Here is a 15,702-nt window from a genome sequence, read left to right as displayed (position 1 = left end):
ATGCATGTACCGTGCAGTAGGCAGGTAAGTATATGAGTAGTGAGGAAATAAACAATAGGACATTTTGAACTAAATAAAAAGGAATAAAATGAAAAAATAAACAGGTAAAAAAATTATGTAGATATTGCATATAGTCATACCATTATATAAAAGTGGGAAATTACACACCTACAAACAGGTACCGGGCTCGCTCTCTCTCTCTCTCTCTCTCTCTCTCTCTCTCTCTCTCTCTCTCTCTCTCTCTCTCTCTGGGTAGGGGGTTGCGCTGTATATATCATAACCATTAAAATTAGTACATTTGGCATACTTATTGTAGAGCAATACTCTCTCAAAAAATCTTTGACATTCTTTGATACCTAAATAAAACTATAAGTTGACAATGATGCAAGGTACAGTGTGTGTAATTCTTGCTGCGCTCGCCAGAACGGTAGCACCGTAAAACATATTATTGAGCTAATGTTGTAGATCAAAATGCAGAAGCAGTTGCATTGCACGGGTTTTGTGATAAATACATGTAGTTTCAACAGTATTTGATCCAAAGCTTGGAAGGTAATGATACATGCAGAATGGTTTTGCGTTGATTACCGATTGCTCTTGTCTCCTTGATGTCTTTTGTCTGCACGCTTGTGCACCACGTGTAACGTGTGCTTTTCTTAATCAGTTTTATCACAAGAGGTGTGTTCATCTGGCATGGTTTTATAATGGGAAAGACTTATGCTTAGGATTTTTTTCTTTCGATTTCTCATTAGTGAGATTTCATAACCAGATTATTTGGAAATAAGTAGGATGTGTTTTTTTTGGCATTTGTAAATATCAGAATTGTATGGGATTTTTTTTTTCTTGCATACTCTGTATACTTTGACATACCCAGTAGGTTCTGTTATTCCTTCATGTTTGTTTTCATTAACTCTTATTAAATGTCAGCGTTTGATTTCACGTTTCAAATCTAAAAATCTCATTTCTTCTTTCTATTTTTCATGTATCCCTAATGAATTCAATCTAATAATCAATCAATTTAGTTAATCATACACAGACGACAAAATGGCGGACCGAAGTTAATCAGGTCGTGCCACCACCAGCCGAATAATATCCGGCTAATGAACAAGTTCTATGTACATCACCGTCGAATTGTCGACGCGCGCAAAGATTTAGCATTGTAATTGGTTTCTGTAGAGACGAACATATATACAACTCTCTGGCGGTGAAATCACGGGCAAATATTGACAAGTGGGGCAGTAAAAAGCCCTGTGACGACAAAGATTTATCATATCATTTCATAAAATCTTACCCCAGCAACAGACACGAGACCTTCCGGTCCGGGTCGTGAGAATCCACGAGACTTTTAAAGAACTCTCGCGAGACTTGGACAAAACACTTTTTGCGCTGGTTTGGAGTCATAAAACATTCTAACGTGAATTTTAAACGACATACGCTTGAACAGTGTGGCCGCCTAAGACTTGTTTCAATTACTTTATATATTCGTGCCTCATTTCCACTTTTCCGGTAGACATTACGGATCTTATTATTGAAGACATAAATTACGATAACCAATTGCGTTAAACTGCGTACTTCGGTCTCTTTCATTACTCTGCGTTGTTTTAAAGACACGACGCATGATGGAATACTCTGTCAATGCAAGGTCTTCCTCCGTCGCCTTTATAATATAACGGTATCAGGTACTGAAGATTTACAAACCAAGTCTATCCTCTTGATACAACGCATACGGATATTGTGGTAGTGAAAATAGTCGCTGATTATTGACTATAGTGTAATAGACAAGATTTTATAGATAAATGGAGAAGATAATGTCACTATAAAATCTGAACCCGAATATCGCATTTGTTGATCAGCTGATGTAGATCAGGTTCGGGCCACGTTTCTCCGAGATGCGTTTAGTTAATTATACAGTTTTTTTCTCTATATACCCAGCCTCTTTAGACAGCTAGATGGAACAATTTTTATATGTATGTGATATTATAAAACGACGGTCAATTGGAATGATTTTAATTAATTTCCAGGTGATTTATATGATAAAACAACGAGACGGTTGAAACTTTACAGACACACGGGGTATTGCCAAGGTTGAAGTTTTTTTAATGGTGAGATTTCTTCAATCTGGTCTGCGGCCGATTCCAAAGTAGTTCGTACAAAAGATTGATTTGAAGGCGCGCACTAATGGGGCATTGTGTGGAACACACGGTAGTCCCTAGTACTCGATCTCTCTGTATCAATATTTATAGAGTTTTTGCCGAGAGGGGAACGACAGGTGATTTTACATAAAGCCTGCTTACATATATATAAAAAAATCATTCTGATGAAGAGCAAGATTTGAGCTTCCGATAATGGATTATCATTGCTATCCGATGCCTGTGCTATTGTAATTCATCGGAAAAGATTACTTGGAGAATAATTTTTATTTTTTGCTGCTCCTGTGGGGGAAATGGACAATTTTTGTTTTAATTGTGCTTAAATAATCATATTGATGTCTTGAGCGTGCGACTTGGGGATGGTTTTGCCGAATACAATCGTTAATCGGCGTTAGGATAGATGCTTTAGATGTAATAGGCCCGGGATGTGTATGAAGCTTGTACATGTATGGGCTATAGAGGCTTTGTGCGTATAAAATAAGTCGATGAAGTTTTTCCAGTAACCTTGAGATTTATTTTGTTCTACAAGGGATTTATAGACTAAGTGTTCTTAAACTTGTTTGTGAAACCTGAAAAGGAAGTTGTGTAATTTCAAAAAAGTAAAGTTGGATTATTGAAAGTAACGTCACTTGTTATAAGAAATGAAAATAACAATCTTATGTCTGTACTTTGAACAATGTATGAATTGTGTTGGAATATACTCGAATTAAAAAACTGTATTCAAAGGAGCTTATTTGTTTAAATCGAGACCGTTCAGGATGGCTAGTATACGGCTGATGGAGAATGAAAACTGTCCAGTGTGCTCCTCATGTTTTGGAATTCTTCTGTCGTTTTTTAGGTTCGAACGTCCGGCCAGCCGCAGTCCAGTTGTCACTGAACAAGTCCAACCGTCCCCTAACGCACACACCTCGCTCCACGAGAGCCTGGGGGTCAGGAATGGAGCGGGTGCGGGGGGCCACGGGAACTACCAAGCGATGGGCGGCACCCCCACACACAGGGTAAGTTCACGCATTTAATACTGTTGCATGTACATGTGTACTATAATATTAAGCTACATGAGAAAAATTATCGAATTGATTCTGTTGTCATGTTGTAAATTTTGTATTTACTGCCACCCGGTAAATTTAAAATTTACAACATGACACTGTCTTCTATATCTTTGTCTTTTATTTTTATCATGGAGGACGGACAAGGCATCGCTCTTGTCTATAAGTTTTGGCTTAAGTATCAGGGCTGCAAAATATCTTAACACATACATGTCTTAAAAAAAACTTGTTTTGGTATGTTAGATTTATATCGTATGAAATTTCTCGTTTAATTGCGTTGGTTTCTTTATATTCATTTAAAAGTAATCTGAGATGCGAGGTGCTTGAAATCAGTAGCTTAAATATTATTATTCCGCTAATCTTCGCGAAAAATATCCCGGATTGATGTCTAGAGATCGTCAAATGTAAAACAAAGTAACATGCATGCTGAATGAATCGGGGACAAACATCGAATCAAAAATGTGAGACAATGATAGCAGTTCAATATAAATAAAGTATAGTATACAGCGTTTGTACAAAAAGTACCTGAGACTTGCGTCAGACCAACGGACGATGCAGTTTGTTACAGGTATATTATTGTCCTTTACAAAAACTTAGATTATTGAGAATCAAAATTTGTACATGACAACATGTACACAAGGTACGCAACACAAGGGACCTAAATTTTTTAAAGGACATTGTATTGTGATCTAAACCAGGGCAAGGAAAAAAAGAAGCATTCTTAAGTTCATGCCCCCTCTTACATTTCACCCCTCATCTTTGCGTATATTTTTTGACCAATAATATAATTACAGCATTAGTGTGACGTAGGACACAATATGCGTGTCCTGGGATCGTATGACGTCTAAGAATTCATTAGAAAACATGTCAGATTCCTTCGACTTGTCACGATTTACAGGACATCGAATGAGAAGAATCAAGATCTGTTAACATTTATCCAATTTGTAATCAATGCTATCTTCACGAAGTTATTTAATTCTTGGTCATGATCGCCCTTTTTTTAAAGCGCTAAGCATAGCTGCAGCGCTTTTTTGTCGCCAGATTTCTAAATGTACTTCCACTTTCGTTTTCGCGTTTCCTATATACCGCCACCTACTGGCGGATGCTGGAGAAGTCGTATCATGGAGAAGTCGTACTCTGGAAATATCATAACTATGCAGTAGGAAGAACTTAATTATCTTCAAGTTATCCTGCATGCAGATGCATTTGTTCTACCAGTATTAAATTAACAAAAACAAATGATCTCGATTTCCAGAAATTGCTAAAATTTTAAAATCAAGCATTTTTAAACATGCTTCAAGGCAGATTGTTATATTGTAAATTGGAAATTTCGACTTTACAGTCAAATGGATAAATCATTCTATGCTTCAAAATAAAGATACACTTACATTTATTGCGAAATTCTTTTATCATGTTTATTATGATTTTTAGCCGGGCTCTGCTGAAAGCAGAGTCCTGGCTATAGGCAGGCAAATCGCCAATGTTACTATAAATAACACAAGTAAACAAAAAACCAAACAGCGTCAAGGTAAAGCTTCCGCTATACCAAATAGTTACACAAAGAGCCACGTTTTGTCAAAAGTGTTGGCATTTTGTTTTGTTTTTTTAAATTTCAAATGAATTGTCTATCTTTTTTAGTTTTCTTAATAATAACGTGTTTTTAAAACATTACTATGCATTTTGGACACATACAATGCGCATGAATTTCCATGAACTACTTTGCTGCGCGATGAAAAAATGGGGATTGAATATATAATGATTGTTGCAAAATTCAAGGCAGCAACTGTTGAACGTTTTAACTTCTACTAGACAGACATATTTTTTGTTTATAGCCGCTTACAAAATTTGGTCGCTCTCTGATGCTTTGCTGACATTAAAAGCATGAGAGAGAGAGAGAGAGAAGGAGAGAGAGAGAGAGAGAGATTGAGAGATTTTCAGTCTTTAAATTTTACTACACAATATGCATAAAGACACACCAAAAGAGCCCGGCTTTCAGTACTTCAGTACTTTGATTTACAAAGTTATCAGCGTTTTGTCTTAACTGTAACACGACAACATGCATTAATCATTAAAAAAAATATGCATTCTATAACTGAGACATATCCAAATTCTACATCATTTCAGAATTATTAGTTAGTGCATTTTTCTCAATAACTAACAATATGATTCTTTACATTTATTTTCATATCAATCGATATATAATATTAACACTTTCTTCCCGACTTAGCGCTTTTCAATACTTTCAGTACTTTGATTTTTTTTTTACATGACTGTATATCATTTCTACGACAAACTGAGAACTGTGATTATATGTGTGAGTTAATCTATCTAAAAACGTGTCTCCTTGGCTACAAAAACTGCAGGGGAGCTTTGTTCTTAACTTTCCTTTTATTTCCATATTTGATTTTAAAGCTATTAACTATTGTACAGAAAGTAAAAATGTCAAACATAGCTTTTTTTTTTTTTAAAGATTTGAGCGTTTTTATATATCCTTATACAGAACTCCTGTACAGTGTGTCTCAGAATATACGATACCATTTACTCTGTATATTTATGATGATCTATATAGTCCTCAAAATGACCACGGTCATCCAAACCATTCAGTTGGAAGAGAAATTGGTCATACTGTTATGTACCACGAAGAGATACAAACGTACGTTAGATGACGCTTATAGAAAATTTAGTTTATTTTTTGTGATATTCCCTTGTAAGTAGATTGATGATTTTTGATAATTTAAAGTTAACTTGGTCAAATATTTGAATCTATTGTTGTGAAATATTCGAATTGTAACTCTTAAATGGTATAAATGACAAATATGCCTCCAACAATTACATGTACAAGTTGATGGTTATTTAATGACACAGTACTTCAGTATCTGCATATAATACATTAGGAGACTAAGCATTTAGTTTATGAATATTATTTATCTATAAATATTAGAATCACTTTTACGCAAATCCTGCGATTTTTACTGCGCTGAATTCTATTTATAATCCCTTTCAATTTTTTATAACCCACGTTACTTGAGTCGTGATAATTTTAGATGTCTGTGCCGATATGTAGGTTACACACGTACTTAAAACATACATTAGGATTTGAACTCAGGTGTAATTGGTCCCTATCTCTCACTTGATATTTCAAGGTGAACATTTCCGCGTTTATACGGATGTTATTCCAAACTCCTCGTTGACAGAGATTAAAGCGTCCCATTTCCCTGTTGCGTTTGGGGACTTCTGGGTCTTTGATGTTGCTGTGACGATGGCTTTTGTTTGATTTGTGGACCAGGACCAGCTTGTTACATTAGTTACACGGAAAATCTTCTAAATTCACGCCATATGTATTTTGATTAGAAGCTGTCTCAAAGAATGTATTCGTGTAATTGCATGCATTTTACATCTCCAGCATTGTTTAGTTTTAAAAAGATTACCTCAGATTAAAAGCTAAAGCTCTCTCTCTCTCTCTCTCTCTCTCTCTCTCTCTCTCTCTCTATTATGCAACTACTTTGTGGCTGAAATCCTATATGACGTTCTTTTCCCTAGACCCGCTGGATATTGATTCAGAACCTTGATGAATTGCTAATGTATCATTTGCATAGGACATGCATTCTATCAAACACATTTGGTCAAATAACATTTCCTCTAAAACTGAAATCAATTGTGTTAACCGAGATTAACTTCACCACTGTTTGGGGGGCTTCCATCATTGTAGTTAGACACACCTGGAAAGACTCTTTGGGCGCCAGAATCTAAAACGATTTAATTAAAGCATTCGGAGTGAGCATTTAAGTAGCTTTGGAAAGGCAGAGAATACCAAAGGGGATTCTGTATTAAATTTATTTATTTGAAAAATAGAAAAAATCACGGGAAGTGGTTTCCTTTAGAGTTCAAATATCCATCAAAAGTCGAGATTTGAGTGCATGGACCTTTTCTAGTTCTACAAAGCTTTTGATAGCATACATGTATAAAAGGAGATTCACCCCCGTACTAACTAGGTTTGTACATTAATCGTTAATCTCCAGCTTGCACCTTGTCGTAAAAAACTCCGCAAAGTCTAGCAATAAATGTGAACTTTCTAATTTCCGACCGTTTTCCTGAATGAAACCTACGATAAATCCTGCAGAAGTATTATCTGACAATGGAGTCGCAGAATGTCAGCGGGCAGGTTAGTAAAAAAACTGGCATTAAATGCAGATAAAGGGATAAAATGTCGTAACTACCGGTAGATTTGATCTCCGTCCGCCACATTTTTTAGCGTTTATCATCTGCTCGTCGAATTATCTGTCCAATTTGTGGGTATCATGCTATTAGACAGAACAAGGATAGAACGGGTAGGGATGGAGCGGAAAAACTGGCAGGAGATGAGTTTCTGGTGTCAATATTTACGGCCCGGATCGCACTATCTGCTTATTTATTTTCGGTGTGGGCAGATCATTTTGCCTAGACGTTCAACAGGATATCTCTACAGAGTTTTATGGTCCCTGTTTCATCACTCAGGCCTCTGTTGTTTTCTGTGGCCGTGTTGGTTCTCTCAGACAGACCGTTGAATATTTTTTTCGGAGCTGGTGTTTTTACCACTATTGGTGCATGCACGGCTATAACTAGTTTCTTCAGTGGTTCGGTGGTTTCTAAGTGGTTCTGTTTTGTGGTGCCGAAAGTGGTGGTTAAGCTGTTTGTAATCATCATGTCTAAGGTAAGCGGTCTGAGAGAGAGATATAGAGAACGAGAGAGACAGAGAGAGAGACAGAGAGAGAGAGGGAGGGCAATAATCAGATAGACAGACTAGTTTCTTCAGTGGTTCAGTGGTGTCTATGTGGTTCTGTTTGGTGGTGCCGATAGTGTCCAAGGAAAGCGGTCCCAGAGAGAGAGAGAGAGAGAGAGAGAGAGAGAGAGGAGAGAGAGAGAGATAAGGTTTATAGATTTATTTTGAATCCTACGTAAGTATACATAATATTAAGCGCAGTGATCTCTTTTGCACCCTATTCATGAGGAAAATAAGTCTATTGTCGTGAAATAAAACAGATTTGTAACGATCTCGTCTAAACAAGACCCTCAGATGTTACATGTACCTCTGACAATATGCACAAAACTAATCTATTCGCCCTATTCGGTCCCTTCAAATGTTCTCTCCGTAAATAGCCCCCGGATCGATATATTCAAGTCGTATATAGTTCATATCACAGTGAGGGGAAAAGACAACATTGTACACCTCTAACAGTTGGACGAATTATTGATGTTAAATATTTTATAACTAGAAACAACCTTTATATTTATTCGTTTAATGATCATTTTTTCCCTATATAGCACCCTCTCGCGACAAGCTGTTTCGCTCTTTAACATTGCTTATGGAAGTTGAATGTACTTTCGTGCATGACGTCATAGCAATCAGCGCTGATTTAATAGATGCATGGATCCTCTGTATTTTCAGCAATTATCTGGAATTAAATTCACGTATTTTGTTAATAATGTAAGGCACGCTAGATGGCGACATTTAATTATCAAAGTGGATCTGTACAATAGGCCCTCTATATTAAAAAAAAATTATAAAGTAAAGAGAGCTTAACCGAAGCAAGTCCTGCGTGACTGCTCTTTTTGACGTGCGCTGATACATTAAGGGGCAAACGCTCCCGAGTGACGTCGTCTCAAGCCTATCTCCGACAGAGATGGGACGTCCCCACATGTTACCTATATGAGATATGTAAATGCGAAGTTATTACCACTCGGTAGGGTCTACAGCTGCCTGATCAGCAGTTTTATCCGTCGCCGCCCCGAGTCACCAGGGGACAGGTTTGAATCTAATTATCAATTGTGTTAAGTGTCGATACATGGCCGTAGGCTTTCGTCCCCAGTCTTTTTGGATACGTGGACCTTTGACCATTTTTGGACTATCGGTGTTCGTTGACATATCCGAACACCTGTTGCGGGAGATTTCGATATGCCGATGTAGAGATTAAAGTGTACAGATATGTTAATTATTGAAAAGGATATTCGAGACCGGTGCCGCAACTTGCCAAGAACTTGTGAATTTCGGATAAATTATGCAATATCTAATTACCATCTGGGGTTTAGATTTTGATTTTAATTAGATACTGTTCAATATATGTCTCCAACGACAGATTGTGAATTTGAATAAGAAAAGTAGCGCTAGCCGAATGTAAATTGTTCATTCAATTTTCAAAAAATTGGATGTAAAAAAAGGAACAGTCACCCGTGCCTAGAGAGAAAATTATAATCGTATTATCCCTAAACACAAACAGGCCTGGCGACCATATTACTGTGACTGCATCATTGTGCCAGAGTTCTACGGGATGAAAAGATGTAAAAATAAACTAGAGGCTTAAAAATGAAATCCATGGAAGTTTAAATGTAGTTTTACTAAGAATCGGATAGCGAAATCCTGTCTATATTATCAATATAAACTGAAGGCTGAAACATGTATATCTGTGGAGGTAATTACGGCCAATGCAGGTCTACATTATTTGACGATAGCTAGTGTTGCATCGGATTGCAGACAATTTTGAAAATGGGGTCGTGTTGTTTTGGATTTTGTGTTGAGGAGGAGGATGAAGAGAAAGTGATCGTGAATAAAACTGAAGCAATGAATACGCCAAAGGTAAGGTCATTGAGATGTCTTAGAGTTACCTTAAGGACAAGGTCAAAGGTAAGGTCAAAAGGTCACAGAGATAAAAAGACACAGCTAAGCGTTATAAGTTAATTATTTAAAAGGTCACAAACGAGATCAGAGGGGTAGGGGTATGTGGAGAGAGAGAGAGAGAGAGAGAGAGAGAGAGAGAGAGAGAGAGAGAGAGAGAGAGAGAGAGAGAGGAGAGAGAGAGGAGAGAGAGAGAATATAAATTAATAAGATGAGAAAGATAGAGATCTGTATCGTTTTGGACATAAATAATACTAGGTCAGAGAGAACAGTGTTGTTCAGGTCACACAAGGATATTGTTCGCTCAAAATAAAACGGGGGAGTTTTGTTTTATGCGTTCAACAACAGCTGTTTCATTGTGTATTCAGATGAAATAAAGTACACCGAAACAGCCTGAGTGAATACATGAACTGGTATATTAAAATCCAATGCGACAGTTTGGCTCTGTATCGGACAGACGTGCACCCTCAGTGGCTGACTCGAATGCTTATAGGTACAAGTGTACCAAACATCGTTCTCCCTGTGGACAATATTTATCTTTGTTGTGTTGTGTAGAAGAATAAATTCAGATTTTCCCTGGCATTATTTTGTATACTTTTGAAAAATACCAATGCCATGACACATATAATTATGTGTGTGTAATTTTTGGCCACCTCATCCTCAGATCAAATAGGACTGTGATTTTCGATCACGTCCGAAACGCACTTTTTTCTACATTCAAGATTGTCAAAAAAGAAAAACGTGGCCTAACAATACATGTAAGAGACACTGAAATAAGAATTCTTGAATTGTGTCTGTATTTTATATATTTCTATACTGATGCAATAAGACGGTATGTTTTCAGCTTTCGTCATACGTTCAATGTTACATAACTGTGTCAACTGTTGTGCTTATTGACGTTTAATGAGCTGTCATCGCCAACAGGTGCCCGTGTTGTATGACAGGATGTGCTAGTAATAATATAGCTAAAATGAAAAAGGTCCGTTTTATAGATTTTTAAACATGCATACACGTTGGTAGACCCGATGACGAAATGAATTTTGCTCGATAGAGGGTTAATTACCTACATGTTGGTATTCATGCAATGCACAAATGTATATGTCTTTATTTAAACAATAAAATGCTTTCTTATCAACTGTTTAATTTACATATATTTTTAGACACAGATTAATGAATTGATTGTAAAGAATACCTAAAAGTAATTAAATTTATGTGAATATTCATCAGTATGTTGGATAATGGAATCAACCATGTTGTCTTATTTTGGAATTTGAGTCTTACATCATCATGACTATTTCGTGGGGTTCTTGATTTTTCATGTTGAAGATTTCGACCGATCTATAAACTGGTTTGAGCTGGATCGTGTAGATTTTAGTCCTGTCAGTATCAACAGCGTTGTGAAATACAATCAGTTTTCTTAAGAAATAGAGGGGATGATACTCGGTAGATTTAGATACATGTATATAGATATATCTGCAATTCTTATGCTTGATTTTCCATCCAGAGACTAAGTTGATACGCTAAATGAATCATCACGTCAAAACAGTGCAATGTTTGGCACAGTTTGTTTTACAGTTAGACAGTGAATGGCTCAGTAAATCTTTTGGGTAATAGTAAGGCCTTTTTTCAAAGTAAAGGCTTGTTCTGGATGTTTACGATTCATGCAGCATGTATTGAATCGAAACAAGATTGCACTTTATGGTTCTCATGGGGCAGGCATTTTACGTAATTGATGTATTTCACCGAAGAAATTCCAGTCTAGGACGAGTCAACTTACATATTCATCTCGTCAAATCCGCCATCAAAAAAATAGACTGACTGCTGTCTGCATATAGAGACCGTATATTCCGTTTCCCCCCATCATTCAGCTGCAAGTAAAACCATATTCATTTCTGTAGATACTTCGTATAGACTGTTTAGTATGCATTAGGTTACAGAGAGTATTTGGAAGACAATTTGCTCCAAGCGTTCAGAGAACCTTGATGTACTCGAACATTATTGTATTTCTTGTTACATGCAGCTATCAAAGTTAAGAACCTATTTTTGGTAATTAATAAATGTATACTGGCACATGTCTTCAAAGCGTATTAGATATACCAAAATATTGTCTATTTCTTGAGCTGTTAAAGCCTGGAGTTTCGCCAGTCAAACAATTCTGGCTGGCAAATAGCTTAGAACGTTTAGATGACCTAGAAGAACCTGAAATTCTATTGTCTTGCTCGTATGTCATGAAAACCCCCGACTTTGGGTAATTAAAGTACAATGAATGGAGTTACTTTCTTACAATCGCTGGCTACGCAGCTGAAGGAATCAATATGTTCCCCCATTTCAGGGTGGCTAATGGATAGCGTGTTGCTCCAAATTAGCTATTATTGTTGACGGCATTGGTTTTCTGGATGCGCTATTTCTTCGTGACTTTCGCAATGATCTTGCATGGAGTCTAAGATACGCATTTCAATACATCATAGCAAGAGCTGATCGGACCGATTTGGGACGTTAATGGAAGCCTCTTAGTGTGTTCTCTTAAATTAAATAGTCAATGGGGAGGGTTTCTAATGAAAAAAGAAGAAAATGATCTATTCACATACAAGGCGAGCGATACAGCAATTGTTGTCACTGCTTTTCTGCCACAGCTGAATATCATAATAGACGGAGAGCCAGCTTTCTTCTCTTAGCCAACATTGTATGGTGACAGCTAGGGTTTTCAATAAAGCTTTACCTTGGCGTAGGTTATTGAGCTTGCGTTTGGGGAATTGTTTTGCAATTGCTACAGCCTAGATCCTCGCCGAAAAGGGAGGGGGGGGGGACTTTCCTTGAGATAAAGGTCAAGTAGCCTCTTGTCTGGCAAACCGATATGTTTGTATAATTAAAACAATTTTCTTCAAGTCAAGCTTTAAGGTGGCTCTATACACCCACAGTTTATTCCAATTTTCAATAGAAGACCACAAAACATATACTTATCAACTATTAAAATGACGATAGGGATACTATAGGTATTTTTAAAGAATTTTTTAATGTTTTTTCGTGTTTTTGTATAATATTTTTTAAGAAGACAGCTATAAACAAATTGAGAGAAATTATTTTGTCATATGATGGATATTTCCTTCGGACACATAAAAAAAATATAACACTTCTTAACATTCAAAAATGTTATTATTGCAATTTTTTTTAGTATTTCCCCAAAACATATTTTTTCATATTTTCTTACTCTGTTGACAAATCATCTGAAAAAGTTGCTTGATGTTATAAGAAAATGTATTTTAATAAAAATGAAATAAAAAATTGAATGAAAACAATTGCAAATAAACACAAAAAATATTTTAAATTTTATTTGGTATGAAAGTTCCTCATGTAAGGGTTATCGTTCCTAAGTCCCAAGGCCCAAACACCTTGGGGACTTTTCATTTCTGAGTTGAAGAAAATGTCCTAAATATAATGTTGGAATGATAAATACATGCATATTTCATTATAGACTTTGCCCTGTATAAGTGAATATATTCGCTTTAGTGCAAAACTAAGTAAAATAAATAAAGGGGAACATTGACAAGACTAATAGGATTTATGTATCCCAACCTGAGAGAAATTCAAAGCAACCCTCTCATCCCCGTTAGGTGTCGATATTAATGTGCATTAAAGTATATTATAATTGAAATATTTTTCACCTGTTTAGAATTTTCTTTCACGGTATTCAACCAAAAAATACGTTTTAGAAATTTTTGGAAAGTTAAAAAATTTATTGTTTTCAATGGGAATCGAACTCATGACCTACTGGTTTGTAGTGAACCTACTAACCCACTGCGCTACGGTGTAACATATCAATGATGCTAAAGAAACTCTTTAAAAATTTATTCTTGATTTTATTATTTATTTCGATAAATAATACCACACAACGTGAAGGTGTCACATACCACATTACTTGTAAGTAATGGATTTTCCAATTATCAAATTAAATCTATCCATTTAACAAATTTTTCAAAATAGCGGTTCCCATACAATTCACCTCAGTTTAAATCAGCCAGTACCGGAAATGCATGTTTCCAGATTTACTTTTTTGCGTACTGCGTCATCAAAAAGTGGTGTATAGAGCCACCTTAAGATATAATTATAAGACCAAACTTCTTTAATTTATCTTAGGACTGTATTTTTAGGCGTTAAGGTACTAGATATACATGTATATACATGTAGTATATGCATGAGATGAATTTTGCAATGTTGCTCGTCGATTTTTTCTACATTTAATTTAACCTTTACCGGAACTAGAATATTGACTATACTAATGTCATATTGGAAAACTTTAATGCATGTATATTTATATGCCAAACTAGGTATAAGGCAATATTTATACAATTTTTTTTTAAGTTAGTCAGTTGTAAACTTTCGTGGCATATTATCGATGCTATTATATTTTAGATTAAATCAGTATGAATTATATTGGTGAAACAAAGGTTAAAAAAATGTGATAATTTGTGATTCCTGGGTGAGGGTGGTAACACATTTGGTGCAACACATTCAGTTCTCGTGATAAGGAAACAACACACACAAGATATTGTAGAAAAATCACACTTTTTGTAGTAAACCAGTTTTTTTAACGGGCTACATATAGTTTAACGATATGATCAATATATTTTTCCATTGTTTTGAAATTTTTATGTTTTCTATTGTTTTGATATGGAGTCAATAATTAAAAGGCCCATGTTACATGTATTCATGCTGCATTTTATAGATACATTAACATGTAGGATTATATCGCCTGCCCCCCCCCCCCCCCCAAAAAAAACAACAAAAAAAAACAAAATGTAACGTATACACCAGTACCCCGACCGTTTGTGATTTATCTCTACTACAGAATCAAGCAATGTGTACCAACACTCAAAAGCCCCTTTTGTTCTTAAAAAATGAAGAAAAAAAACGATAGTTTTTTCGCTAGCAGGAAAGGTTTAAGTGTTTGCTTAACAATCTAGTCAATACTTTAGCTGGGAAAGGGGAATGGAAATGAATTTTTCTACTGTAGTATACGCCGTGAAATGCCTTTTGTTTGTTCTGAACTGATGAGATTGGCGGGAATATTGCGACTAGGGTCCTCGATCAATGGAGCTCACCCCCCGCTAGTGCCGGAGATATGATTTGTGGGGAATTAGTTTGTTCAGCAAGCCGTTTGTTTTTCATTAACGCTTAGAGGGAAAGGGGGGAGAGGGGACATATGAAATTGTTGTGTTGATAACATAAACTGTGGTTATGTATTTCCTCGTAATATTATTTTTTTCCTTATATTCAATCAAGAACAAAATAAAACTATCAAATAAAGAAAGCAGTTATCGATTATTTTTTTATTAGTTTTAAAATAATTAAATTTTTAAAAAATAGGGACGACTTCTTCCTGGTCTTATAACATATTTCCCCACATTTTGTGATTAGAATTGGAAAAAAAGATTGTCCCATGTTTATTAGTTGTTTACAGTATATTTGTCTATGAATTGATTATATTAATATCAATAAACAAACAATACTGCATTGATTTTTAAAAACATGTATTAAGTACATGATATTGTATACATATTTTTTTATTAATATCTAAAATTTGGAACAGTGACTCAACCGGCTGAGTAGACCATTATAAGGAAGATATTACATATTAGTTAAAAAAAAGCTATCCCCTCCTTTTCGGCCGTTTCTCAATATAGCGCAGCCATTGATCTGCTAAATGACGGATCAAAAGTTGCAAGGCTGCAAGAAGTATGATCCCTTTTAAGCATAAGAAAATTAATTTATCCCACGTTCTGTTTTTTGGTAATCTACTTTACGTATAAAAGAGTTTAATCCTACAGATTTGCAGATCAATTTATTGGAAATTGAAAGATTT

General features: G+C 35.7%; 1 protein-coding gene across 8 annotated transcripts in view; it reads left to right on the top strand.

Moving 5' to 3' along the window:
- The window catches only part of LOC105334956 (synaptotagmin-7), an 83,336-nt gene that overhangs the window by 61,041 nt on the left and 6,593 nt on the right, over positions 1 to 15,702 (top strand). For 7 of the 8 annotated variants that reach the window (XM_034479523.2, XM_011438597.4, XM_034479522.2 and 4 more), the window contains one exon: positions 2,986 to 3,145. In XM_034479523.2, the coding sequence (XP_034335414.2) occupies positions 2,986 to 3,145 (160 nt within the window). Of the gene's footprint in view, positions 1 to 2,985; positions 3,146 to 7,650; positions 7,884 to 15,702 lie in introns of those variants that run through there. The other variant, XM_034479532.2, reaches the window with a different exon arrangement.

This window comes from Magallana gigas, chromosome 9 (assembly GCF_963853765.1).
Source record: "Magallana gigas chromosome 9, xbMagGiga1.1, whole genome shotgun sequence".
NCBI classification, from domain to species: Eukaryota; Metazoa; Mollusca; class Bivalvia; order Ostreida; family Ostreidae; genus Magallana; species Magallana gigas.
The sequence above is the reverse complement of the archived record's forward strand: the minus strand, read 5'-3'. Positions and strand labels throughout refer to the sequence as shown.